This window comes from Hypomesus transpacificus, chromosome 2, assembly GCF_021917145.1.
Source record: "Hypomesus transpacificus isolate Combined female chromosome 2, fHypTra1, whole genome shotgun sequence".
Lineage (NCBI taxonomy): Eukaryota > Metazoa > Chordata > Actinopteri > Osmeriformes > Osmeridae > Hypomesus > Hypomesus transpacificus.
This window is the reverse complement of record NC_061061.1, coordinates 12269716-12296019: the sequence shown is the minus strand read 5'-3', so window position 1 is coordinate 12296019 and position 26304 is coordinate 12269716. Positions and strand designations below refer to the sequence as shown.

Here is a 26304-nt window from a genome sequence, read left to right as displayed (position 1 = left end):
TTTTTTTCTTTTCAAGAGTGAGGGCGATGAGTGAGAGATAGTGGGAGACAAGAGAGAAGCGTAAGTAGAGAGAAATATCTACAAAGGGAGATGAGAGAAATGGAGAGATGAGTAGAGAGAGAGTTCATGCCAGATGCTTTGTATACTGTTGGTCAACCCAATGCTTGGTGAGCAAGTCCACCTTTCCAAATCCCATCTTGTTATTCTGATCTTCATGACTGTAAATGGATATTTTACTCAGACTCCCTGAGATTCACAAGGAATCTCGCTGGGCTAGCAGGGTATAACAGAAAAACAATGGAACATTCAAGAAAAATGAAGGCATGAAAGTTTTATGGCAACGCAGAAACGATTCATTTGTAAATAGAGGTTTTTTACGTCTCCGTAATATGACCTCCAGTGTTGTGTTTATTTGTGTGTGTGTGTTTGCACGCGTGCGACCAATTAGCTCAGCTGATTAGCGCTGTGTGTGACGGAACCAGGCACTGTGTTTATTCAGCATCAACCTGGCTTTCGCTGCTGTGACGATCTATACGCCCGTCCCTAATGAGTCCAGTTTCTCCTGGATAAGCAGCACTGTTCCGTTTCTAACAGTAGCCTTTTCTCCCTCTTTCTCTCACTCAGTAATGCTGCTGGACACCACAGAGTCGACCTCCGAGCTGGGCTGGACCACTTATCCGGACACGGGGGTAAGGCTGGAGAGAGAGAGAGAGGATGGAGTGAGAGAGGAGGGAGTCAGAGAGTAGGGAGTGAGAGAGGAAGGAGTGAGAGAGGAGGGAGTCAGAGAGTAGGGAGTGAGAGAGGAAGGAGTGAGAGAGGAGGGAGTCAGAGAGTAGGGAGTCAGAGAGGAAGGAGTGAGAGAGGAGGGAGTCAGAGAGTAGGGAGTGAGAGAGGATGGAGTGAGAGAGGAGGGAGTCAGATAGTAGGGAGTGAGAGAGGAAGGAGTGAGAGAGGAGGGAGTCAGAGAGTAGGGAGTGAGAGAGGAAGGAGTGAGAGAGGAGGGAGTCCGAGAGTAGGGAGTGAGAGAGGAAGGAGTGAGAGGGGACGGAGTGAGAGAGGAGGGGTCTGGGTTCCAAGTCACCAATGACTGGATGACATTACAATCGATGAGATTGCCAACAGATTGCTTTCTTAATCCGCCCCTCATAAGCTGCTTCACGGTGGCGTTTGTCCCTTTGGGTCGCGTCGCAGTTTGTGTGTGTTTGTGTGTGTGCCTGAATGAATCTTCATGTCAAGCAACTGGAGTCAATGGAAATGATTCCACTAGGACACCATTTTGCCTTGGAACACTGCCCACCATACCTAAAATAATCATTATTACAATTATGGCAAAATTAATGGTTTAGCAGGACACCGGACATCCAAGCAGACTACATGTAGCCTAACAAATGGTCCTGTCCAAAGTCTTGTCAATCAAGGATTCAATAAATATGTCCAGTTCTTCTGTGACCTTATTTCCCATGAAACTACGACTTAACAGTAACAGTATAGCAGTACCAGTGTCGCCTGACTATAATCCAGGCCATACCAGGGCTGTAGCGTAGGCATGAGAACCTGTGGGGAGGATGCGAGACTGGTCTGCAAAATGTGTGTTTGCATGTGTTTGGTTCTCTTTGTGAACGTCTGTCTGTGTGCGTGTGTTGTATTCCTGTGTGTATGTGTGTTGTATTCCTGTGTGTGTGTGTTGGCGGGTGCTTGGGTGTGTGTGTGTGTGTGTGTGTGTGTGCGTGTGTAGGACTGTGAAGTCATACATTTGCATGAGCGTGTTTTTTTATAGAGCAGCCGACAGGAGGAGTGCTCCTGAGATGGAGATATGGTTATTTGACCCGGGGCGCCCAGCTAAGAGGAGCAGGAAGATAGAGAGAGACAGGAAGAGAGAGGAAAACAGAGAGAGAGAGACAGGAAGAGAGGGGGAAACAGAGAGAGAGACAGTAAGAGAGAGGGAAACAGAGAGAGAGAGACAGGAAGAGAGTGAAACAGAGAGAGAGACAGTAAGAGAGAGGGAAACAGAGAGAGAGAGAGAGAGAGAGAGAGAGAGAGAGAGAGACAGGAAGAGAGGGAAACAGAGAGAGGGAAACAGAGAGAGAGACAGGAAGAGAGAGAGAAACAGAGAGAGAGAGACACAGAGAGAGAGTTTCCTTTAACCCCGACCACACTTTCCTTTATTCGATCTTCTCTCTTGCTCGAGGGGCCGGCAGATATTCTCTCAATCCTTTCCCCCCCTCCTGACCCCTTCCTCCTGCCCTCCGCCTCGCTGATCTCTCCTTTTCACCGCCATCTCTGAGACCTAGGAGCAAGCCCTTTACCTCTTTCACATCCACCCTTCGCTCTCCCTCTCCCCTTCTGCTTTGCTCCCTCTCTCCGCTCCCCCCCGGCGAGCGGTCCCTCCTCGTCCTCCTCACTCTGTGCCCTTCAGTGTGTCAGTAGCCATGACTCTCCGCTCCACCCTATTTTGCCTTTGGGTGGCATGAAAGTCCTGCCCCCCTTTTCCCTGCTTTCCGTCTCTCTCCGTTCTCCACTCATCCTCCTGCCTCTCCTCTCCTTTGCTCTTTCGTGTGTCGTTAGTCGCGACTCCCAGCTCCACCCTTTCTCCCTCCTTTCATCCCCCCCTCTCCTCCTCTCGGTCCGTTTGCCCTTCACCGTGTCTGGGGCCCTGCCCCTCCCTATCCTCTGTCGCCGTGGAGATTTGGTGTTTTCTTTGGGATTTCAATTCAGATTAAATCACAGCGATGAGTCGTCTCTCCCTCCCCCCCCTCCCTCCACCCCTCCCCAATCTGTCTATTTCTTCCTCTCCCGAGAGAAAGACGGAAGACGGCGATGCCCTCTATGGTAGAGCACTGAGGCACGCACTGTGTTTGAGAGTCGCCCATTCTCATGCCATCTTCACCCAGCAGGTCTCCTCTTGTTCCTACGCTTCTTTTTTCTTTTCCATTTTCTCTCCTCAGTCCTCAGCTCAATACTAGGGTGTTTACACGACTCTATGTTCCCTCCCTCTTTCTCCACCAACAAACACGAGGAGTTGAAAAAGCTCCTGCTTTCTCGCCTGTGCTTCTTTCTTCTGTTTCTCCACTTAGTTTTCTCTGTTTCTTCCATCCCAATCTTCCCAACATGACAGAGGGTTACTCACTGCCTACAGTGTCGGAGAAACTGCTCTCTATCTCTGTCGCTCTGCCAGGAACCACCTCTCAGGGCTCTTTATTATGTTCTGCTGATGTTATCATTACTCCAAAATGCACCGAATGTGAATGCACCCTCTCTTTTCTCTCTCTCTCTCTCTCTCTCTCTCTCTCTCTCTCTCTCTCTCTCTCTCTCTCTCTCTCTCTCTCCTCTCTCTTTCTCTCTCTCTCTCTTTCTCTCTCTCTCTCTCTCTCTTTTCTCTCTCTTTTTGTGACAGCAAAGGGTCTCCTCATCATTTGTTCTCAGAACAACACGCACACACGTGCACTCACACACACACAAACACACACACGTGCACTCTCTCACACACGCTGCATTCAAATACACCCTGAGAGGTGTCAGAACCTTCTGTCCACTTGCCATTGTTGCCGAGGCGATAATAATGACGAGGCCTAATGCATAAAACCACTGTATCACAAAACACAATGTTAGGCTTGTCACTCAAGTCTACACAGGCTTACCACATTACTTTATCAAACAGAAGATCATCTCACTGTGTAATTGCTGAAAAGAAACCTTTCATCTGCATACTCTGTACAGCTGCTTGACTGTAGCATACCATTAGCATCTCATTTACCACGGCCTACGTCTGTGCTGGTCGTCCTCGGTAACAACATTCTAAAAACTTTTTTTCTTCTTCTGTGGACTAGACGGCTGCCACAGAAACTTTTACAGAGACACTTTGCAATTTGCTGACACATTCAAATGGAACATACCGCCATCCTGAGCCACAGTCATCAGTTACTCATGAATAGTGTGTGTTTAGAGGGTGCTTTGGTCTTCAGTTGTTCCGAGTTGTCCCATGATGCATCACTCTCACCTTCTACACCCTCGCTTTAAGACACTGTTTACAGCATGTTGATTTGCACCCAAAACACTGTAAATTATGTTTATACTCAATCCTGTAACAGCGTGTACAGGGTCAGTCTTCATATGTTAAATCTGTAAACCAAGATGTAACATATGAAGACTGCAAGGCATAGGGAGACCTTCTGTGTGGTCTCTGATTCAACATGATACTCATATACCTCCATGTAGTAAACTGTTTATGCTTTTAGCAAAGGAGTATCATCTATTAACGAAGTTCATATATAACCCTTCTTATGAATTGTCTGTTCTCCGCTTGGTGGGTACGTAATGCATGCTTATGCAGGCAGCATGGGAAGTTAACATTGTATCCAATCTGTTTTTTGACCTATAAGATCCAGTTTCAATTCAGCTATGGAAAAGGTCTTTGCACAGTGTTTTTCTTTTTAGTAAACTGCTTCATGCCTTTTTATAAGCGCCTGTCTTTATCCCTCCCTCCCTCCCTCAGTGGGATGAGGTCAGTGTTCTGGACGACCGTGGGCGACTCATCCGCACGTTTGAGGTCTGCAACGTCAACCAGAACCCTCGTGTGCAGGACAACTGGCTGGCCACGCCTTTCCTGCTCCGCTACTCTGCGCCGCGCGTGTTCGTGACGCTGCGTTTCTCCGTGCGGGATTGCGCAAGCCTGCGCACGCCCTCCCCCTCCTGCAGGGAAACTCTCACGTTGTTCTACAAACAGGCCGACTCCCAGAGAGAGCTGGAGAGGACATGGGCGGCAGAGGTAATAAACATACAAACAAAGAACACTTATTGAACAACAACATGTTTGGTTCTCAGGAAAGGTAGCTGTAACACACTGTAAATACATCATTGACGATAGGGCATGAAGGTTGCTGCTGGAACAGAGGCAGAGCTACGAAGACCTGCAGTGTATCTCAGATGCTAGCACAAGCACACACACACACAAAATAACTTTTTTATTGACAAAAAAGTTCAGACCAAAGTTAGGATGGAAAGGCCTCTTCAAAGAGGCTCAAAGGAGTAACAAAAGGTTATTTGGGCTCAGGTTAATGCAGAATGTTTTTGACTAGCACGCCAAAAAAATCTGCGGTTGCCTATGGTACAACAAGACACATGACAGTCTGTCGCAATTACCAGTGCAATTTTTTTTATCAGTACGTTTCTTAAATTAGCCTTAGATTATGTTATGGCCTGCCATCGAATGGCTTCGAAAAAAATGTGCCCGAGGCCAAACTTACTTACCGACTCCTGCAGTAAACAAACAAGTTAACAGACTACCATACGGTCACTATATTATCCAACATCAGTGGCAGAAAGTGGTTTGGTCTTATAGTTTTCATTTTAGGATGTGGTATTACAGTATGCAATTAATTTACTCCCACAAAACATGTCTGATGTGGAAGAAGTTACGACTTCATCTTCACATCTCTCTTCCATCTGCGATTGTTTTACTTACTTCAGGGCTGGAAATATCCGGTTGGGGGCAGTTACAGCAGAGGCGTTGCCACGGGCACAGGCCTACCCAATATGATCTAAGGCCTACCCAAAAACTAAAATATCTACGAAAATGTTTGCACCAGATGCACATTGCAAAGTAAATAAGCACAAAAAATGAAAAGATTCCTATCGATATTTTTCAAGGCCTACCCAAATAAGTGTTTATGCCCTCTAACCCTAACCCTGAGTTACACAGATGTTGTTTTGTCGGATGCGTTTAGAAAATACCCCAACCTCACTGAGTCAGGTTCCGTGTGGTATTACAGAGTCCTCTCTTGTAGAGGAATACATTTCTCCTCGGGGGAAAGTGAGATGCTGTTTAAAAATGCAAATAAAAGCCTGATGAGCAAAACTGCAGAGAGAGATAGTCACGGCACGGCAGGAAACCAAGCCTCCTGGAGTCTCTGGGGGAAGTCAGGAGATATTTAACCATCAGGGTCCGCTTAGGAAATCCTTCAGACTGTCCTTACTCCAACACATATGAAACACGTATGAAACGTTCACACACATCCATACTACTGAAAACTCCACACATGTGAAATGCTCGCATCGACACATGAAACGCATTCACATGTGAAATGTTCACACACGCATTCATGCTGCTAAAAAACGTACATGAACAAACATTTGACATGCTCTCACAGCATTTTTCTCCTGTCTCTGTAAAATTGCTTAACTACTGAACTGAGTTACGAATATACTGAAATGTTTTATGCTAAGGCCTGGATATTCATACCTGCCTTCACTAAGAGCTACTGGGACAAAGTGTTCAGTCTACCCCTTCCCCCACTACACCACACCACCGCCATACATCTGCCCTTTTCTCTCCTCCTTCATTTATTCCACTTCTTTTATCCATTGCCGTATCAAAATCTTTGTTTTTCCATCTCTCGTCCAACCCACTTTCTTTACCTTGACTTTACTTTCAACCTCATTCCCTCGGCTCCTAATTATCTCTCCATCCTTTCACCATCCATCTTTCTCCTCCCCCTTGTCCCTCTCCTCCCTCACTCCTCTCCTCCCTCCCTCCTCTCCTCCCCCGCTCCCCTCCTCCCTCACTCCTCTCCTCCCTCCCTCCTCTCCTCCCCCGCTCCCCTCCTCCCTCACTCCCCTCCTCTCCTCCCCCACTCCCCTCCTCCCTCACTCCTCTCCTCCCTCCCTCCTCTCCTCCCTCGCTCCCCTCCTCCCTCGTTCCCCTCCTCCCTCGCTCCCCTCCTCCCCCACTCCTCTCCTCCCTCGCTCCCCTCCTCCCTCGCTCCCCTCCTCCCCCACTCCTCTCCTCCCTCGCTTCTCCTCCCTCACTCCCCTCCTCCCTCACTCCTCTCCTCCCTCGCTCCTCTCCTCCCTCGTTCCTCTCCTCCCTCGCTCCTCTCCTCCCTCGCTCCCCTCCTCCCTCGCTCCCCTCCTCCCTTGCTCCTCTCCTCCCTCGCTCCTCTCCTCCCTCGTTCCTCTCCTCCCTCGCTCCCCTCCTCCCTCGCTCCTCTCCTCCCCCGTTCCTCTCCTCCCTCGCTCCTCTCCTCTCCTCCCCCGCTCCTCTCCTCCCTCGCTCCTCTCCTCCCTCGCTCCTCTCCTCCCTCGCTTCTCTCCTCTCCTCCCTCGTTCCTCTCCTCCCCCGTTCCTCTCCTCCCTCGCTCCTCTCCTCTCCTCCCCCGCTCCTCTCCTCCCTCGCTCCTCTCCTCCCTCGCTCCTCTCCTCCCTCGTTCCTCTCCTCCCTCGTTCCTCTCCTCCCTCGCTCCTCTCCTCCCTCGCTTCTCTCCTCTCCTCCCTCAATCCTCTCCTCCCACCCTCCTCCGTCGCCCTTCTCCTCCCTCGCTCCTCCCTCTGTCCAGCCATCCAGTGGTGAGAAGGAGACCAGGGAAGGCTGGGTGAAGATCGACACCATAGCGGCGGACAAGAGCTTTACCAAGGTGGAGCCCAGTCTGCCGCACCAGTACCAGCCAGACCGCTACCGCCGCGTCAACATCAAGACCCGCAGCTTCGCCCCGCTCACTCGCAATGGGTAGGCCCGCCCCCCGATCCCCTGGGTCCTAGAGAGTCATGCTGATTGACGGGTCCAGGGGAAGATCCCGGCCTCTGTACCTGCATGGGATTCGATGTTAGATGTGAGATTCACAGTTGCTCTGATGTGATGACAGCTGTCTGTCTCCGCCTCTGTCCGTCTCTCTCTCTCGTCTCAGATTCGTCCTGGCCGTGGTCGACAGCGGAGCCTGCGTGTCTCTCATGGGCGTGTCCATCTTCTACCGACGATGCCCGCCCACCAATCGCTACCTGGCGTCCTTCCCGGCCACGCCCTCGGGGGCGGAGCCGACCACCCTGGTTCCCGTGAACGGGAGGTGTGTTCCCCACAGTCAGGCCCAGGGCGCCGCCCCTCGCATGCACTGCAACGCCGAAGGAGAGTGGATGGTGCCCGTGGGCGGGTGCATCTGCGACGGGGGCTACGAGCCAAACTTCAACGGATCAGCCTGCCTGGGTGAGTCAGCGACTTGTCTTTGAAATCCCACAGTCCTCTGCATCGTTCCCCGAAGGTGGCGAAACCCTGTAACACGAGTCACTCCCATCGCCATGGAGGTGTTTACGTCTGTCTGCCGTGCCCTCGTCTCATCTAGCCCCTCTGTCTTTGAGATGTTCATCTGGAGGGATACAAGGGACTGGGTTATGTTCACAAGCCTTCACGTGCTGTAAAAACACAACGGGCTCCTGGTTCCTGGAAGTTCCTGGACTGTGTCCACCCTACTTCTGGTTGTCCTCTTCCTGTTCTCATGTGTCACTAACCATCTGGATCATCATCCGGAGTTTACATCCCTCTGATTCTCACTGATGTTTGAATTAGAGGGTAAGGAGTGTGTGTGTGTACATGTGTGTACGTGTGTGTTGGATGTTCTGAGAATGTAAGGGAAGGATTGTCTGCTCTACTCGAGGATGTACAGTGTGCGCTGGCAGTGAATACATTTGCGTGCGGCAAGGGATTTTGTGTTTGGCTTCCATCTTTTTGTTTGTGTAGAGAACATACAGGAGGAGGAAGTCGACGGGGCTGGAGGGAGCCGGTAGATGAGAGCTTGTCAGAGCAAATGCTCAACAACGACATCAACAGGTCCCTCTGGGCCTAGCGTATTAGCAGAGATACCGAGAAGGAAGGAAGGAACACAGAGACACACACGCACAAACATTCACACACACAAACCCAGAAGCCCTCCACAGTCTGCAGCAGGGGTCGTCAGGGATACCCTGGCCTGGACCGGAGTCATTTGAAAAGACAACTTTTAAAACGTAAATCTTCAGAAAGACGGGAAGAAATATTATGAGAAAAGGGGAGGAAAGAGAGCACTAGTGAGAGAGTGCGAGAGAGAGAGAGACAGAGAGAGAGAGAGAGAGAGAGAGAGAGAGAGAGAGAGAGAGAGAGAGAGAGAGAGAGAGAGAGAGAGAGAGAGAGAGAGAAAGAGAGGGGGAGGGTGACACATTTAGGTCATAGTGATGTAATGGCCACTCGTCTGTGAACAAGTGACAGAAACCGCAGGGGGAGAGAGAGATCGGAGGGGGAAAGAGAGAGGGAAAGAGGAATGGGGGGGAGGGAGATAAGTGGACACAAGTTAATGACTCAAGGAATTGAGCGAGCAGAAATCCCAAAGAAAGTAAGGATAGAGAGTCGAGGGAGCCCCGAGGAAGACACACAGAGATGTTTGGGAGAAGTGTGTGTCGTGTGAGTACAGACGGGTGTGCGTGTGTGTGTGTGTGTGGGGGCGTGTGTGCGTGTGTGAGTGTGTGTGTGTGTGTGTGTGCGTGCGTGCGTGCGTGCGTGTGCGTGTGTGTGTGCGTGTGTGAGTGTGTGTGTGTGTGCGTGCGTGTGTGTGTGTGTGTGTACGTGTGTGTGTTGGGGACAGTTGAGGATGGAGCGTCTGGTCCATGCAGGGTCTGAGTGGCTTGGCACTAGACTCTCCTACATGAGGCCCTCTCAGGCTAGCCAGCTCCAATTAATCCTCATGCGTTGCCAAGTCATCTGTGAAATGTCTTCATGCTCTCCTGCTTTACATCCGCGCCCCCTCCGCCACTCCTGCTGTTTGTCTGGCCCTGATTGATATTTACTGACAAATACCCACCCAGAATCTCTCCACGGCCGCGGGGAGGGAGGGAGGTGGGCCGAGATGGGGGGGAACAGCCCACCCTGATCAGAGGGGACCAGGGCCCAACCGTCATCTGATCATGGTTAACTGATCAGCCCAGTGACCAATGAGGCGGATGTGACACAACGACATTGTTGTCGTCCGCGGGGCGTCATGGTGACGGAGAGACAGACAGTGAGGACTGAGACTTGTCATGCAACACTGGACAAATCTGGAAAGTTCTGTGAGAAAAGTTAAAAAGGTCAACTGAGAAAGGCTAAAAGCCTTAGCCCGTCTTAAGAGATTATTCTGCCAAGTCTGACGTGTTTGAGTTTTTAAGCGAAGCAAAGAGTCAGACGGATTGTATAAAAAATGCAAAATGAAACCATTTTCGGCAACCGTTGTGAATCCTTGCAGCAAAAAGACCATTTCATAAATTAGGCCTGTGGTAGCTGAAAAACACCTGGTTCGTTTTTAGAATACAACAAACATACACCATGTCAACAAAACAACGACTCCAAACTTTATAAAACAATTACATGAAACCCTGTCATTAAAGGTCATGTATTCAACAGCAGACTGTAAAGTCAAGTATGGCAGTAAAGGAAAAGGCCTTGGTCTGTGCCTCAGACCAGGCCTCCGTCTGTGCCGTGTCTCCATAGTGATGGTGACACAAGGCTGTGTCTGTCCCTTTCAGATGACAGACGATGAGGTTCCTAGTCTGTTCTCCTGTCTCGACATTTAGCATCCCACAGAGACAGACGCAGAAACAGAAGCACGACTGAGCATGAGACACAATTACACCTGTTCACCCGGACAGAAAACAGGGGCCTGTTTTCTGTCCTCCTCCTTGAGCACTAACCACGCAGGCCTTACGTCACGCACCTGATCTCCCACAGCCTCGTCCACCAATCGTCCTCTCAGAAGGTGCTTCATCTCCTGGATCTCCTGATTGACCCTCAGGACTGAACACCGGCCCCACCACACATGGAACACTCCCAGCCTGGAATTCCGGAACTCAAGTCTGGGAGGTTCTGTTGCCGGGGCCGACCTGACCCTGACGATGTCAGCTAGGGCCCCTGTCGACTTGGACCAGTTCCCTGTGACGTAACGCGCCCCGATCCCACTGAGCCAGCCCTCGCTCACGTCCTAAGGCATCCTCATGGATCGAACCTCTGAACATGATACAGTGAGAGAAAAGCAAACATGTTTCCTGTGTTTGTGAGGCCTGTAGACTCTCTGTGGAACATGGGTGACTCCCTATTGGATTCGCCTGACACATTAACTCTGGTCGGTTTTCAGGAAGTTCCTGGGTTCTTTTGGGGTTAATTCTACAACTGGTGATAGGGGCTGCTCTGTGGATTGCGAACAGGATACTTTGAGGACAGGTCGCAAACCAAAGTGGATTTTTCCCTTTCCATAAAGGATTATTTGTTTATAACATATCACTTTAAAGGATTATTTGTTTATAACATATCACAAATCACACATATCACAAATCCTTTTACCCGGAATTGGGATTGAACCTCGGCTAGTGATGTGGTGACTGGGCCTGTGGCTTTACGAGCCCTTCAACTCAACCTTTTGTTCTGTCGTTCTGTTCAGTTTGTGTAGACAACCAATCAAACAGGAGCTGTATTTACATAAGGGTCTGGGCTATAGGGGCTTCCAGGGAAATGGAGCAGATTAGGACATGTTGGTGATTCAATTCGGCCGCATTTGCTGCTAGACGTCAACAGTGATAGGCTGTCATCAGTGGACACATGTAATGGAGACAGAGAGACACAGAGAGAGAGAGAGAGAGAGAGAGAGAGAGAGACAGAGAGAGAGACAGAGAGAGGGAGAGAGAGAGAGAGACGGAGAGAGGCGCAGAGAGAGGGAGAGACAGAGAGAGAGAGAGAGAGAGAGAGAGAGAGAGAGAGAGAGAGAGAGAGAGAGGGTCTAGATAAAAGATGAGAAGACAGCAGGATGGAATGAGACATGTGCTCATGGAACCATGTGTACCCATGTCTCTCCTGTGTATGGCTGCATCTGTGCTGGGAAGACTGTTTGTGGTGTGTGTGTGTGTGTATGCCTGTGTATGCCTGTCAGATTATAACGCTGGGAGCAAAAGAGCGAATGAGCGCATGAGAGAGAGAGAGGCAGAGAGAGAGAAAGAGAGAAATTGGGTCAGTGATCTAAATACCAAGTACCATGTCAACGGCAAATCACACACTTCGTTGCCATGTCTCTTTTTATTCCTATGTATCTCCTTCTCTTCTCTTCTCCTCCCATTCTCCATGTTTCTTTCTCTCTATCTCCCTGTTTATAATTTCCCACTTTTTATTTTTCTTGGAGAATGCTCTCTCTCTCTCTCTCTCTTTCTCTCTCTCTCTCTCTCTCTCTCTCTCTCTCTCTCTCTCACAGTCACACCCACCCTCCCTTTCTTCTCCGTTCTAGATCCCCCATGCTCCCTCATCTTCTCTCCCTCTCCTTCTTCTTCTCTTGTCATACACCCCCCACCCCCCTCCCCACCCCCCTCCCCACCCCCACTTCCCAGCACTGTTAATCACCCTAACAGTGTCTAGGGCTGTTTGTGATGTGGGTGATTATCATCAGCCCTTTTTCCTCTCCCTCCTTCTCCACCCCTCCCCCCTCTCCCACCTCCCCCCTCTCCCCCTCTCTGTCTCCCTCTCTCGCTCCCTGTCTCACGGTAATGTAAAGTCATGCGTGCCTCTCCATCTAATGGCTATAAGCTGTATTAACCTTCCTTTGTGTGGTAACAGAGGGGATGAGGACTGGGGGGAGAGGGGGGTGCATGGAGAGAGAGAGGCCAGAGGGCAGGCGCTCTGATTGGCAGAGCGGGTCAGGTGGGAGGGAGCGAACAGGAAGGCCAGGGTTGTCGTTGTCGATGGGCGGTTTTGTAGGAAAGCCGTGTTCCGTGTCACAGCAGTACGAGAACACGTCTGATAATGTGTTCTGAGGACATGAAAGATGGATGGAGCTGTTTGCATCTCTGAAACTCCCTTTCCCAACCCTCTCTCTCTTCTCCACCACTCTCTCTCTCTCTTCTCCACCACTCTCTCTCTCTCTCTCTCTTCTCCACCTCTCCCTCTCTCTTCTCCACCACTCTCTCTCTCTTTCTCTCCTTCTCTCTTCTTCACCACTCTCTCCCTCTCTCTTCTCCACCACTCTCTCTCTCCCTTTTTCTCTCCCTCTCTCTTCTCCACCGCTCTCTCTCTCTCTCCTCTCAACCTCTCTCTCTCCACCACCACTCTCTTTACCTCCCTCTCCTGTTTGCCTCTCCCAGTCATCCTCCTTTCCACTCTCCTCCACTGTGCCTTCTCTCTCAACATTTGTTCTTACCTCCTCTCTCAGTTCATCCCTCCATTCTTTCCATCTCCCCACCCTCCACTCTCAGTTACCCTCTCCTGCCTCTGTTCCCTCCTCTTTTCCCATTTGCTACCTCTCCAGCCCCCCCCTCCAGCCCCCCCCCCCCACTCCCCCTTCTCTCTCTGCAGCTCTTGTTCCCTCTCCCCCACTTCACGCCTGTGTTGGAGTGAATCTAGCTCTCCCAGACAAGTGAGAACACAGAAAGCCTTTTATCTGTTTAAACATCCCCTCCCATGTTTCCACTTCTTCCACCGTCCTCCTGTCTCCTCCTGTCTCCTCCTGCACACACACGCACACGCACCGCCCGTCAAGCCCAGAGGTGGTACATGGTCGTGACAAGGTTATCTGGATAAGGTCAGAGGACGTGCTACGAGTTCAGAAGAGCGGAACTTTGAGGGCACCATGTCCAATACACACTTACATGCAGGCCTATGCACTCCTCAGACACACACGCACACACAGACACACACACACACATGCTGTTCCAGCCCACAGCAGTCAGACACTTCAGACACATGTCCTCCCCCCAATCCAAAGACACGGTTCTAGGGAGACTTAGTGCTGTGTTAGGCTTAGCATCATACACACACTCTCTCTCTTCACGGGGATTCCAACATACCCACACACACACCTGCTGTCTGTGTCACCATACTACTCTGCTCTGACAGATTCCAGACTTCACCTACAGACACAGACAGAGACACGGACAGAGACACAGACAGAGACAGACAAAGACACGGACAGAGACACGGACAGAGACACAGACAGAGACAGACAGAGACACGGACAGAAACACAGACACAGACAGACACAGACAGAAACACAGACACAGACAGACACAGACAGAGACACGGACAGAGACACAGACAGACACAGACAGAAACACAGACACAGACAGACACAGACAGAGACACGGACAGAGACACAGACAGAGACACGGACAGAGACACAGACAGACACAGACAGAAACACAGACACAGACAGACACAGACAGAGACACGGACAGAGACACAGACAGAGACACGGACAGAGACACAGACAGACAGAGACACAGACAGAGACAGAGACAGAGACAGAGACACAGACAGAGACACAGACACAGACAGACACAGACAGAAACACAGACAGAGACACAGACAAAGACACAGACAGACAGAGACACAGACAGAGACAGAGACAGAGACAGACACACCGACACAGACAGAGACACAGACAGAGACACAGACAGAGACACAGACAGAGACACAGACAGACAGAGACACAGACAGAGACAGAGACACAGATACAGACAGAGACACAGACAGAGACACAGACAGAGACACAGACAGAGACACAGACAGAGACAGAGACAGAGACAGTGACACAGACAGAGACAGACAGAGACACAGACACAGACACTCCCCGTCCAGCTCTGAGCAGCAGCAGCTCTGCGGATGAGACCTGTCGTTGCTTGAGGCTTTGATTCAGACTCTGAGCACGCGTCCACTGCACTCCACTGTAGACAGCCACGGGCAACACAATCAGTCTACCTTGGAGTCTGAACGCCAGGAAACCTGCATGCCAGGAGACCTGGGTAGGTAGTATCTATGACTGTGTCTGACATGCTGCTTTGCAGGAATGTATATTCCGGGCCATAGGCTCTGAATAGCGGGCCTGATCACATGGCACGTTATCCGTTCTCCAGTTTGTCCTCATCGTGCCGCACATAGCCCTGAGTACTAGACTAATGACTGGATCAAAAGTACTGTGCTGTGCAGTCAGTGGAAGAACATCACTGGGTGTTAACTGAGGGTGTTCTGTAGGACTGGGAGGCAGCCTGGGTTGAAGGGAGACAGGGTTGTGTCCGGTCCTCAGGGGCAGTGGACAAGGTTTTCACACTCAAACATAATATGATTTGTGTGGCTACATATTAAACTAATTGTTCTTATTTAATCGTTCCATTTGTGAGGAGACAGTAGACCGTGGTCTTTTGGGTATTTATAAAACTTTGACTGAATTGATGTTGCTGGATGTGAAGTATTAGGTTCTAATGACTCACATGATTAATGGCATCGCGTTGAGTCACAGTCTCTTCACATAACAGTGGAACAATACATGAGCTGTCTTTAATGAGTCCATTTTGTCCCTGACACTGGAATAACTGTGTTCTGTCTTGTCTCGTTCTCTTTCATCCTCTCTTTCCCTCCCTCTATTTCTCGCCCTCTCTTTCTCTTCTTCGTCATTCTTCTTTCACAACATGGTTACAACACGTCTTGTTTTTAAATGTGCTTGAACTTGAAACTTCTTCTGTCTTTCATTCTCTCTGTCCATCTCTCTCTGTCTCTCTATTTCACCATCTCTCTCTCCATCTATCCCTCTCTCTCTCTCTCTCTCTCTCTCTCTCTCTCTCTCTCTCTCTCTCTCTCTCTCTCTCTATCTCTCTCTCCATCTCTCTCTCCCTCTCTCCCTCTCTCCATCTCTCTCTCCCTCTCTCTCTATCTAACATCTGGATGGTAGGGTTGTTCAGGTGTGCAGTAGGGGCTGGTGTCTGAGTGTGTGTGTCTGAGCGTGTGTGTGTGTGTCCTCAGCGTGCCCCGTGGGCTTCTTCAAGGCGGTGTTGGGCTCTGTTCCGTGCTCGGCGTGCCCTCCTAACAGCCGAACCAGCCAGGAGGGCTCCCTGCTGTGTGAGTGTCGAAGCGGCTTCTACCGAGCGCCTGCCGACGCCAACTCCAGCGCCTGCACAGGTGAGCTGTGTGTGTGTGTGTGTGTTTGTGTGTGAGAGAGTGTGTGTATGTGTGTGAGAGTGTGTGTGATAGTGTGTTTGTGTGTTTGAGTGTGTGAGAGAGTGCGTTTGTCTGAGAGAGAGTGTGTTTAGTTAAGTGCGAGTGGTAACAGTACTTTGATACTGTTACCTTTGTTCAGACTTGGGCGAGGTAGGTATTTACTAAGAGCATGATGATGTAACAGTCTGGATCGCTTTGTTTCTGCTCCTTGATTAAAAAGCTTTTATCTTCCTTGGGATTACTCACTGTGATGTGTTAGTCATTCAGCAGCTGCTTTTATTCAGAGCTAAACACCTATATCTAATTTATATATGTCTGTCTCTCTTTCTCCATCTCTCTCTCCATCTCTCTCTCCATTTCTCTATTGCACCATCTCTATCCGTCTCTCTGTCTCTCTGTCTCTCCATCTCTCTCCATCTCTCTCTGTCTCTCTATCTCTATTTCACCATCTCTATGTCTCTGTCTCTCTCTCTCCATCTCTCTCCATCTCTCTCCGTCTCTCTCTGTCTCTCTCTATTTTACCATCTCTCTCTCCATCTGTCTCTCTCTATTTCACCATCTCTCTCCCTATTTCACCATCTCTCTCTCTCTATTTCACCATCTCTATCCATCTTTGTCTCTCTGTCTCTCTCTCTCCATCTCTCTCTATTTCACCATCTCTCTCTCCCTCTCTCTCCCTCTCTCTCAGGGCCGCCCTCCGCTCCGGTCTCTCTCTCCTGGGAGTACGAGAGCGGTGATGGCGGCGTGTCTCTCCGCTGGCGCCCCCCTGTGGACATGGGCGGTCGTGGCGAGGCGTGGTACGGGGTGGTGTGTCGCATCTGCCCCTCAGCCACCTTCAGCAACCCCGCCTCTTGCTCCTGGTGTGGGGAGGCGGTCACCTTCACCCCCTCCCAGACCCACCTGAGGCAGACTAAAGTCACCCTCAACAACCTGCTGACCAGAGTCACTTACCTCATACAGGTGCCCTCCCATCTACACCTGCTGCCTGGTCCAAGGTCTCCAGCATGGTTGAATGATATGGCCAGGCTGAAGTGTAGTGTTCTGTTATTGTAGAAATATAGTTGCCATAGCAATGCTTGAAAATGAATACAATTGAAGTAACCTTGCGAATGCTTGGACTGGAGTGTTCAACCAGATATTCTTTTCTCTGTGGATTTATGAGGAGAAGCAAGACTTTGAAAGTTGCATTGATTGTTTTTCTGTCGTGCCTCCTCTTGTTGATGAGCAGGTGCAAGCGTTTAACGACGTCTCGTCGCTGAGCCCCTTCCCTCCTCGCTACGGAAGCATCAACTTCACCACCAGCCAATCAGGTGAGCCGCTCTCTTCCTCTCCAATCAGAGATGGGAGAAGCAGTCAGGCTACCTGACTCAGATCTGTGCTTGTGTGTGCCTGAGGGTGTGTTTGTTTGTTTCCTGTGAATTGCATTCTTTGTGAAGTGTTTGTCTGGCTATCTGTGAGAGTCCATCTGTTGCCCTACGTTTCTATACACATGTATGTGTTTGTCCTCTTTCTCTGTCTAGTCCTCCGTCCCTCCCTCCTTCTCTCCCTCCCTCGCTCGCTCGATCTGTTGCTCTCCATCTTTTCCGCTTCTTCACTCCGCACTCAGGTGGCTCCAGGTCACGACATTCTGTCTGTTCAGATTACACTCAAGAGCGACAGAAGAACTAGACAGAGAGAGACAGAGAGACCAAGAGAGTGAAAGAGACAGAGGGAGAGAGAAACAGAGAGAGAGAGAGAGAAAGAGAGAGAGAGAGAGAATACTTACGGAAGTACAAGAGAGAGGATACTGGAGGAAAGGAATGTAGACAAAACAGATAATGTAGTCAGGTCATGTCAGAATCATGTCAGAATTAGTACGTTTCAGTAGCTTGCGAATTCGACAAGAATCAGCACGGCAAATGACCTTCCTGAACCCAGCTGCATAGCAGAGACCTCTGACACACCTCCCATGGATCAGTCCCTACCCAGCCTCGGTGAACCAGGGAACACCCACTCTGTGATTCCTTGCTCTGAGCCGACTCCACCTTCTGTGTGATGCTTCCCCCAAGTGGTGGATGTTTCAGCTGCACAGCAGCCCAGTGTGCTGAGCACAGTGTTGGGTTCCCCAGGGTTCCTCTCTGTCTCAGTATGGTGAGCACAGTGGGTTCCCCAGGGTTCCTGTCTGTCTCAGTGTGGTGAGCACAGTGGGTTCCCCAGGGTTCCTCTCTGTCTCAGTGTGGTGAGCATAGTGTTGGGTTCCCCAGGGTTCCTCTCTGTCTCAGTGTGCTGAGCACAGTGTTGGGTTCCCCAGGGTTCCTGTCTGTCTCAGTGTGCTGAGCACAGTGGGTTCACCAGGGTTCCTGTCTGTCTCAGTGTGGTGAGCACAGTGGGTTCCCCAGGGTTCCTCTCTGTCTCAGTGTGGTGAGCATAGTGTTGGGTTCCCCAGGGTTCCTCTCTGTCTCAGTGTGCTGAGCACAGTGTTGGGTTCCCCAGGGTTCCTCTCTGTCTCAGTGTGCTGAGCACAGTGTTGGGTTCCCCAGGGTTCCTCTCTGTCTCAGTGTGCTGAGCACAGTGGGTTCCCCAGGGTTCCTGTCTGTCTCAGTGTGCTGAGCACAGTGGGTTCACCAGGGTTCCTCTCTGTCTCAGTGTGCTGAGCACAGTGGGTTCCCCAGGGTTCCTGTCTGTCTCAGTGTGGTGAGCACAGTGGGTTCCCCAGGGTTCCTCTCTGTCTCAATGTGGTGAGCATAGTGTTGGGTTCCCCAGGGTTCCTCTCTGTCTCAGTGTGGTGAGCAAAGTGGGTTCCCCAGGGTTCCTCTCTGTCTCAGTGTGCTGAGCACAGTGGGTTCACCAGGGTTCCTCTCTGTCTTAGTGCCCTCGCAGGTCCCCATGCTGCACCAGATGAGCCGTGCCCCAGAGTCCATCACTCTGTCCTGGCCCCAACCTGACAGACCTAACGGTGACATCCTGGAGTACCAGCTCAGATACTTTGACAAGGTAAACACAGGGACACACACACACACACAAGTTAACAGATCAAATGTTCTCCTGTATTTTCGTCTTCTGGCTGTCATCATCTCTCACTTTATCTACCTCCTTCTCCCTCTCACCCCCTTCCTCTCTCTCCTCTGTGTATCAGGGTTCAGATGAGGACAGTGCAGTGAGTGTGTACAGTGAGACTAACACTGTGACCGTCAACTCTCTGGCTCCCGGCTCCATCTACGCCTTCCAGATCCGAGCACGCAATGAGAGAGGCTACGGCCCCTACAGCCACACCATCTATTTCACTACCCTGGCCCTGGGTACGATACACACACACACACCCACACACACACATAGGCACACACAAGACAAACCCATGGTCCCATCCCACAATTCTTAGCGAGTACCTTATCTACCCCAGTGTCAGGTGTTCTAATGGACTTCCTGTTTCCCCAGAAGAGCATTCCAAGCAAATCCAGAATCGGCTTCCTCTATTGGTCGGCTCGGTTATGGGCGGGGCAGCCTTCCTTCTGGTTGTTGCTGCGATTATTGTTGTTTTTGTGTTTCGCAGGTGAGTCACTGTACACATGAGGCTCAGACACGCACAGATTTACACGCTTATCACAACCCTGGGACACACACATTTACACGCTCATCCCAACCCTGGTACACATCCACTTTCTCTCTTGCTCCTTTTGCAGTAAGAGAAGAGAGAGCCCCTACAGCGACAGACTCCAAAGATACATCAGCAACAGAGGTAATTGTGTGTGTTTGTGTGTGCGCGCAAGTGTGTGTGAAGGTGTGTGTGTGCGTGCTTCTGTGTTTACATCCGTAAACAGCTGCGTTCATACTTTTCATTTTGAAATCCGCCCTATCAGCGTGGACTAGACAAGTGTCCCTCCCAAGGCCACTGTCCCCCAGCAAGGCCTGGTGTTTATGTAAACACCCCCCCGTCATCATCTCCAGCCCCGAGACTGGACTGTTGTTGACATGTTGCTGAATAGGCTGGCCGCGGAGCAATGAGGAGGAGAATGGAGGCACTGACCCTGCCTAATGCCCTCCGCCATGGGTATCTGCAGGAGGGGGTGGAGGAGGGGGGTAAAGAGAGGGAATGTGGTGGGAAGGGGTGAGGTTCTATCGAGAAGGAGACGAGAGGAGGGGTGAAAGAGGACGAGTGAAAAGCAGGGTTGGAGAGGGGGTCGAGGAGGAAAGAGAAGGAAGAGAATTAAAGATCAGGGGAAAGAAAGGGAAGCTTGTCTGTCTCCTGTGTACCAGTTGTCCTTGTGGGCTTGTCACATGTTCAGCCTGGATGTGCTACAAGGCCTGGTCTAGCGATGTCACATCCTGTCTCAGTGATAAGACTCCCAGTCTGTCAGAACACTGTTACCGGGCAGGAAAACCCAAACACAGAGCAATGATTCCTAACCTGTGGGCTGCAAGGGGAATGCAGGTGGACCGCCAAACCAATTAAAACTAAAATATGAATAAATATCAAAATATGTATATATTCTGTTGGTAAATGCTGGTAAAATGCGTACACATTTTAAAACAACATTTTGCCTTTAATTCATTATGATCGAAACGTCAGTAGTTACCCTTTGCAAGTTGATGGTAGCCCAACTGACATTTCCAGTGGGCCGCTAAGTGGCAAAGGTTGGGAATTGCTGCAATTGAATAGAGGTTTCCTGTTACTGTACCAGTAACTGATCCTCTGTTCACCTGGAGCTGACTGTTCACCTGGAGCTGACTGTTCACCTGGAGCTGACTGCTCACCTGGAGCTGACTGTTCACCTGGAGCTGACTGTTCACCTGGAGCTGACTGTTCACCTGGAGCTGACTGCTCACCTGGAGCTGACTGTTCACCTGGAGCTGACTGTTCACCTGGGGCTGACTGCTCACCTGGAGCTGACTGTTCACCGTGAGCTGACTGCTCACCTGGAGCTGACTGTTCACCTGGAGCTGACTGCTCACCTGGAGCTGACTGTTCACCGTGAGCTGACTGTTCACCGTGAGCTGACTGTTCACCTGGTGCTGACTGTGCACCTGCTGGACTGTTTGTGTCCGCAGGTGGGGTGAAGTATTACGTGGACCCCTCTACGTATGAGGACCCCAGTGAGGCGGTAAAGGAGTTTGCCCGTGAGATTGACCCAGCTCACCTCAAGATCGAGGAGGTGATTGGTGCAGGTAAGACGCCTGAAGTTCTCAGTCAGCCACGGGGTCAAATTGTAAAAGTGATGATTGAAATCTATCCTGATAAACTGTAGTGAAGTGAGGGATTTTTTTTTATTGACATGTTGATGAAGACTGCACTGTCAAATGATGGCCATAACTCCTCCCCCCCTCCTCCCCCTCCTTAGCCCAGTTTGGGGAGGTGTCTCGGGGCAGGTACCGCCCTCTGGGCCGGCGGGAGCTGCTGGTGGCTGTGAAGACGCTGCGCTGGGGGGTGACTGACCGGGAGAAGGGGGTGTTCCTGAGCGAGGCGGGGGTCCTGGGCCAGTTTGACCACCCCAACGTGCTGAAGCTGGAGGGGGTGGCCACCCACAGCCCTCCAGAGAGGATCATCACAGAGTTCATGGAGAACGGACCCCTGGATGCTTTCCTCAGGGTGAGGCCACAGAGAACTACAAAACAACTACAACTCCCATCCACAGCCTTTACATTAATGTTCAGTCACCTTAAAAAAAAACAATCCATTATGATTCATTGTTTCCGTCAAACAAGATGACAGTTTTGTGACTGAAGAACTACATCTCACACAGTTCTTTATCCATAACTGATGGCGTAGATGATCTATTTCCATCACTACCTGTTCTGTCTTTAACTGCCTCTTTCCTCCCCCTCCATTCCTCCTCTCTCCTCCCCCTCCATCCTTCCTCTGTCCTCCCCCTCCATCCTTCCTCTGTCCTCCCCCTCCATCCTTCCTCTGTCCTCCCCCTCCATCCCTCCTCTCTCCTCCCCCTCCATCCTTCCTCTGTCCTCCCCCTCCATCCTTCCTCTGTCCTCCCCCTCCATCCCTCCTCTGTCCTCCCCCTCCATCCTTCTTCTCTCCTCCCCCTCCATCCCTCCTCTCTCCTCCCCCTCCATCCCTCCTCTCTCCTCCCCCTGCATCCCTCCTCTCTCCTCCCCCTCCATCCCTCCTCTCTCCTCCCCGAGCCCTCCTCTCTCCTCCTCCATCCCTCCTCTCTCCTCCTCCATCCCTCCTCTCTCCTCCCCCTCCATCCCCCTCTCTCCTCCTCCCCCATCCCTCCTCTCTCCTCCCCCATCCCTCCTCTCTCCTCCCTCCTCTCTCCTCCTCCTCCATCCCTCCTCTCTCCTCACCCTCCATCCCTCCTCTCTCCTCCCCCTCCATCCTCCTCCCCCATCCCTCCTCTCTTCTGCCCCATCCCTCCTCTCTCCTCCCCCTCCATCCCTCCCCGTGTCTCCAGGAGAATGAGGACCAGTTCAGCGTGCTGCAGCTGGTGGGCATGGTGCGGGGCGTGGGCGCAGGCATGCGCTACCTCTCAGAGAAAAACTTTGTTCACCGCGACCTGGCGGCCAGGAACGTCCTGGTGAACTCGAACCTGGTGTGTAAGGTGTCCGACTTCGGGCTGTCGCGCCTCATGAGGGGCCTGGACCACAACATGCCCACCTACACTGCCTCACTGGTGCGTTCTGGGAACAGCAGTTTCTGTGGGGGCTTTTTCTAGTGTCTGCTGGTGTTGTGAGAAGATGATGTGCTTGTTGGTTCTAGTCAGCATCGTAGTAGGTGAATTCCTCCCCTGGTTCGTTTAGGTCGAGAGGATCGGATTGTTGGGCTGAAACTGTCGGAGACAGTAGTTTTTAACTCTGGTCCTCAGGGAACCCCTGTCCTGCATGTTTTAGAATGTTTCCCTGCTCCAACACACCTGATTCAAATAAATGGGTCGTTATCCAGCTCTGTAGAAGCCTGAAAACGAACATCCATTTGAATCAGGTGAATCATATTTTATATTTTATTTTTTATTTCCCTTAGTATTAGCTAGACCCCCCTTAGTATTAGCTAGACTTTGCTCCTTTTGTATAGTTAGTCCACATATTTAAGTTTGCAATATTCCTATATGTTTAATGTATGCACCTCCCTGCCAAAGTAAATTCCTTGTTTGTGCAAACATTCATGGTGAATAAAATCCTGATTCTGATTCTGAGAGGTTCTTCATGTGCAGGACAGGGGTTCCCTGAGGACCAGGGTTAAGAACCACTGGTCTGAGAGGTTCTTCATGTGCAGGACAGGGGTTCCCTGAGGACCAGGGTTAAGAACCACTGGTCTGAGAGGTTCTTCATGTGCAGGACAGGGGTTCCCTGAGGACCAGGGTTAAGAACCACTGGTCTGAGAGGTTCTTCATGTGCAGGACAGGGGTTCCCTGAGGACCAGGGTTAAGAACCACTGGTCTGAGAGGTTCTTCATGTGCAGGACAGGGGTTCCCTGAGGACCAGGGTTAAGAACCACTGGTCTGAGAGGTTCTTCATGTGCAGGACAGGGGTTCCCTGAGGACCAGGGTTAAGAACCACTGGTCTGAGAGGTTCTTCATGTGCAGGACAGGGGTTCCCTGAGGACCAGGGTTAAGAACCACTGGTCTGAGAGGTTCTTCATGTGCAGGACAGGGGTTTCCTGAGGACCAGGGTTAAGAACCACTGGTCTGAGAGGTTCTTCATGTGCAGGACAGGGGTTCCCTGAGGACCAGGGTTAAGAACCACTGGTCTGAGAGGTTCTTCATGTGTCCCCTCCTCACCCCTCGCTGTCTCCTTCTCAGGGCAGTAAGATTCCTGTGAGGTGGACTGCTCCCGAGGCCTTCCAGCATCGCAAGTTCAGCTCGGCTAGTGATGTCTGGAGCTTCGGCATACTGATGTGGGAAGTGATGTCATACGGAGAGCGGCCGTATTGGGACATGAGCAACCAGGAAGTGAGTCGTCAGGACAGAAAAGGCGATAGCGGAGCGAGGCGTGTTTCTTAAATGAGTTTAAACCCAGAGAGACACCAAACAGCCAGATGAACAGAATAGTTGATTTGCTACAACTCTCTCTCTCTGGCCGCTTTGTCAGAAATACAGATGGTTACATGTCCTCCTTTTTTCTCTGCCCCCCCCCTCCCCCCCTCCACACACTCTGCTCTCTTGTTTCTCCCTCATACTCTCTCTCTCCATCTGTCGCTCTGTTCTCCATCTCTCTCCATCTCCCTCTCTAGGTGATGAAGGCAGTAGCAGACCAGTACCGTCTTCCTGCCCCCCATAACTGCCCCCCAGCTCTCCACTCCCTGATGCTGCAGTGCTGGCAGGCTGAGAGGGCCGAACGGCCAGCCTTCGACTCTCTCCTCTCCTCTCTGGACAGGCTCATCCGCCACCCCGCCTCCCTCAAGGCCGAGCCCACCCGGTAAGACTACAGCTCCCATCAGCCACTGCTCTTAAAGACACATCACTTCCCGGGTAAACTTGTCTTAAGTGGTCGATTTGGAATTCTTCCCTCGCCAGAAGCACCTCCCAGCCCCTCCTTAGCCCCACCCCCACTGATCTGTCGTCGGTGGCGACAGTCAGCGAGTGGCTGAGCGCCCTGAGGATGGACAGGTACAGGGAGGAGTTTGAGAGAGCTCACCTGGACACTCTGGACAGAGTCAGCCTGATCACCATGGAGTGAGTCTCTCCAAACCTGTTTTCAATCATGACTATGAATACAACAGTTTTAATATGACCATCGGTTCAATCATAGAGAATTGTGGATTCTACCTTCTACCATGACATATTTTCCCTCTCTCCCTCCCTCCCTCCCTCCATCCTTCCAGGGATGTCCAGGGTTTGGGAGTGAACCTTCTGGGCCACCAGAGGAAGATCGTCAGTGCAGCACAGCAGCTTAGGACCCACCTCACCCAGGGCCAGGTGGAAGTGTGAGGGGGGGGGGGGGGGTCAACTGACCCAGGGCAAGGTGGGAGGGGGGCAACAAGGTTTAACCACACCTGGGCTCTGCATCCAACATCAGTGATTCATTTCTATGGAAACAGCACATTCGGTGAAGAGTTCAGGGAGGAACAATGGATTTGATCAGCGCTGGAGGTGATGAAAACAGTCGCTTCATTTCTGAATCCACTTTGGTCACCTGATGGGAATACAGACAACAAAGAGGTGCATTGTGGGAGTTGTAGTCTACTGCAACGAGAGGTTAAGAAGAAGCTTCATAGTAGGACAATATGAAGGAGAAAAAAAGTATTGTTTTGTAAACATGTTTTATTTCACTTGTTTGCTGTTGTTTGCCTTGTTCTCTTCCCCCCAGTGTATACACCTCCATCTTGCGTCCTCTGTCTCACGTCCTGGTTATCGCACAGCTTGACCTCGTTCCCCTATCCACTCCTAAATCTCACCACTGACCTTGATGAAAGAAATGGAAAACGGTGAACCTTTTTTTTTCTTTTTTTCTTCTCAAAAACAGGGTTCTCAATTTTTAGAGACAATCAAAGACTGCTTCTACTGTTGATATCATGAACATTTGGTGGATTATTTGTTGCATCATCACGCTGTTTGTACTGAAATCAGCCAGTGGTCATTTGTCATGTACAGAAACACTAGTCATATTGTGACTGTTGGTCACTCCTGTCACACTTGTCTAGGTGACTTCCAGTTGGGTTCTAGTTGGGCAGGGGTCGGGGGTGCAGTTTTCATGTTATAGCGGAGGAAATAAAATGTAAAAACCTGGAAATAAAATGATGGTCAAAACAGGGTTTAAGAATGAAGGGTTGATGGTTAGCATGTTAGCATGCTTCTTGTAGAGGTTTACAGAGATTGAAGGCTGGAGGGACTGTGTCCCTGAGGTCTCATGGAGTAGCTCTGTTTGCTGCTGCTCTGCTGCAGAATATCTCACTCTGCCTCACCCTGTCCCACCCTGCCTCACCCTGCCTCACCCTGTCCCACCCTGCCTCACCCTGCCTCACCCTGCCTCACCCTGCCTCCCCTTGCCTCACCCCGCCTCACCCTACCTCCCCTTGCCTCACCCCGCCTCACCCTGTCCCACCCTGCCTCACCCTGCCTCCCCCTGCCTCACCCTGCCTCCCCTTGCCTCACCCCGCCTCACCCTGTCCCACCCTGCCTCACCCTGCCTCACCCTGCCTCTCCCTGCCTCCCCTTGCCCCACCCAGCCTCACCCAGCCTTACCCTGCCCCACCCAGCCTCACCCTGCCTCACCCTGCCTCACCCTGCGTCACCCTGCCTCTCCCTGCCTCCCCTTGCCCCACCCAGCCTTACCCTGCCTTACCCTGCCTCTCCCTGCCTCACCCTGCCCAACCCATTCTTACCCTGCCTCACCCTGTCCTACAAACACAAGCTCAGACCCAGGACCCCTCCACACACTGAGGCTACAGTAGCCCCCCTCCCCCCCTCCTCCTCTGGGTACATTTTACACTTCACTTCCTTTTATTTGATGAGTATAGTAAATGTCACTAATTCATTTGAACATTGTGAATGTGAAATCGGTTTACTGTACGACATGGGATCAAATGATGGAAGGAAGGAAGGAGATGTTATGTTTTGTGAGTTATGTGTGTGTCTGTGTGTGTATGCTTTAAATGAAGAACTGTGTGTGTGTGTGTGTGTGTGTGTGTGTGTGTGTGTGTGTGT

General features: G+C 51.1%; 1 protein-coding gene across 2 annotated transcripts; it reads left to right on the top strand.

The window, feature by feature from the left end:
• Positions 1 to 25599, top strand: ephb6 (eph receptor B6). 2 transcript variants are annotated; one of them, XM_047041771.1, is made up of 18 exons: positions 1 to 689; positions 4493 to 4765; positions 7332 to 7501; positions 7680 to 7972; positions 15539 to 15694; positions 16422 to 16693; positions 16962 to 17043; positions 18582 to 18706; positions 18849 to 19011; positions 19148 to 19262; positions 19393 to 19448; positions 20759 to 20875; positions 21049 to 21296; positions 22117 to 22335; positions 23461 to 23610; positions 23892 to 24076; positions 24175 to 24333; positions 24483 to 25599. In XM_047041771.1, exons 1-18 carry the CDS (start codon positions 627 to 629, stop codon positions 24586 to 24588), a joined length of 2952 nt encoding a protein of 983 aa, XP_046897727.1. In that variant the 5' UTR covers positions 1 to 626; the 3' UTR covers positions 24589 to 25599. The 2 variants fall into 2 exon arrangements, with proteins under 2 accessions (XP_046897727.1, XP_046897737.1); XM_047041781.1 differs by having other exon boundaries at positions 2 to 689; positions 19151 to 19262.
• Positions 25600 to 26304: the final 705 nt, after the last annotated feature.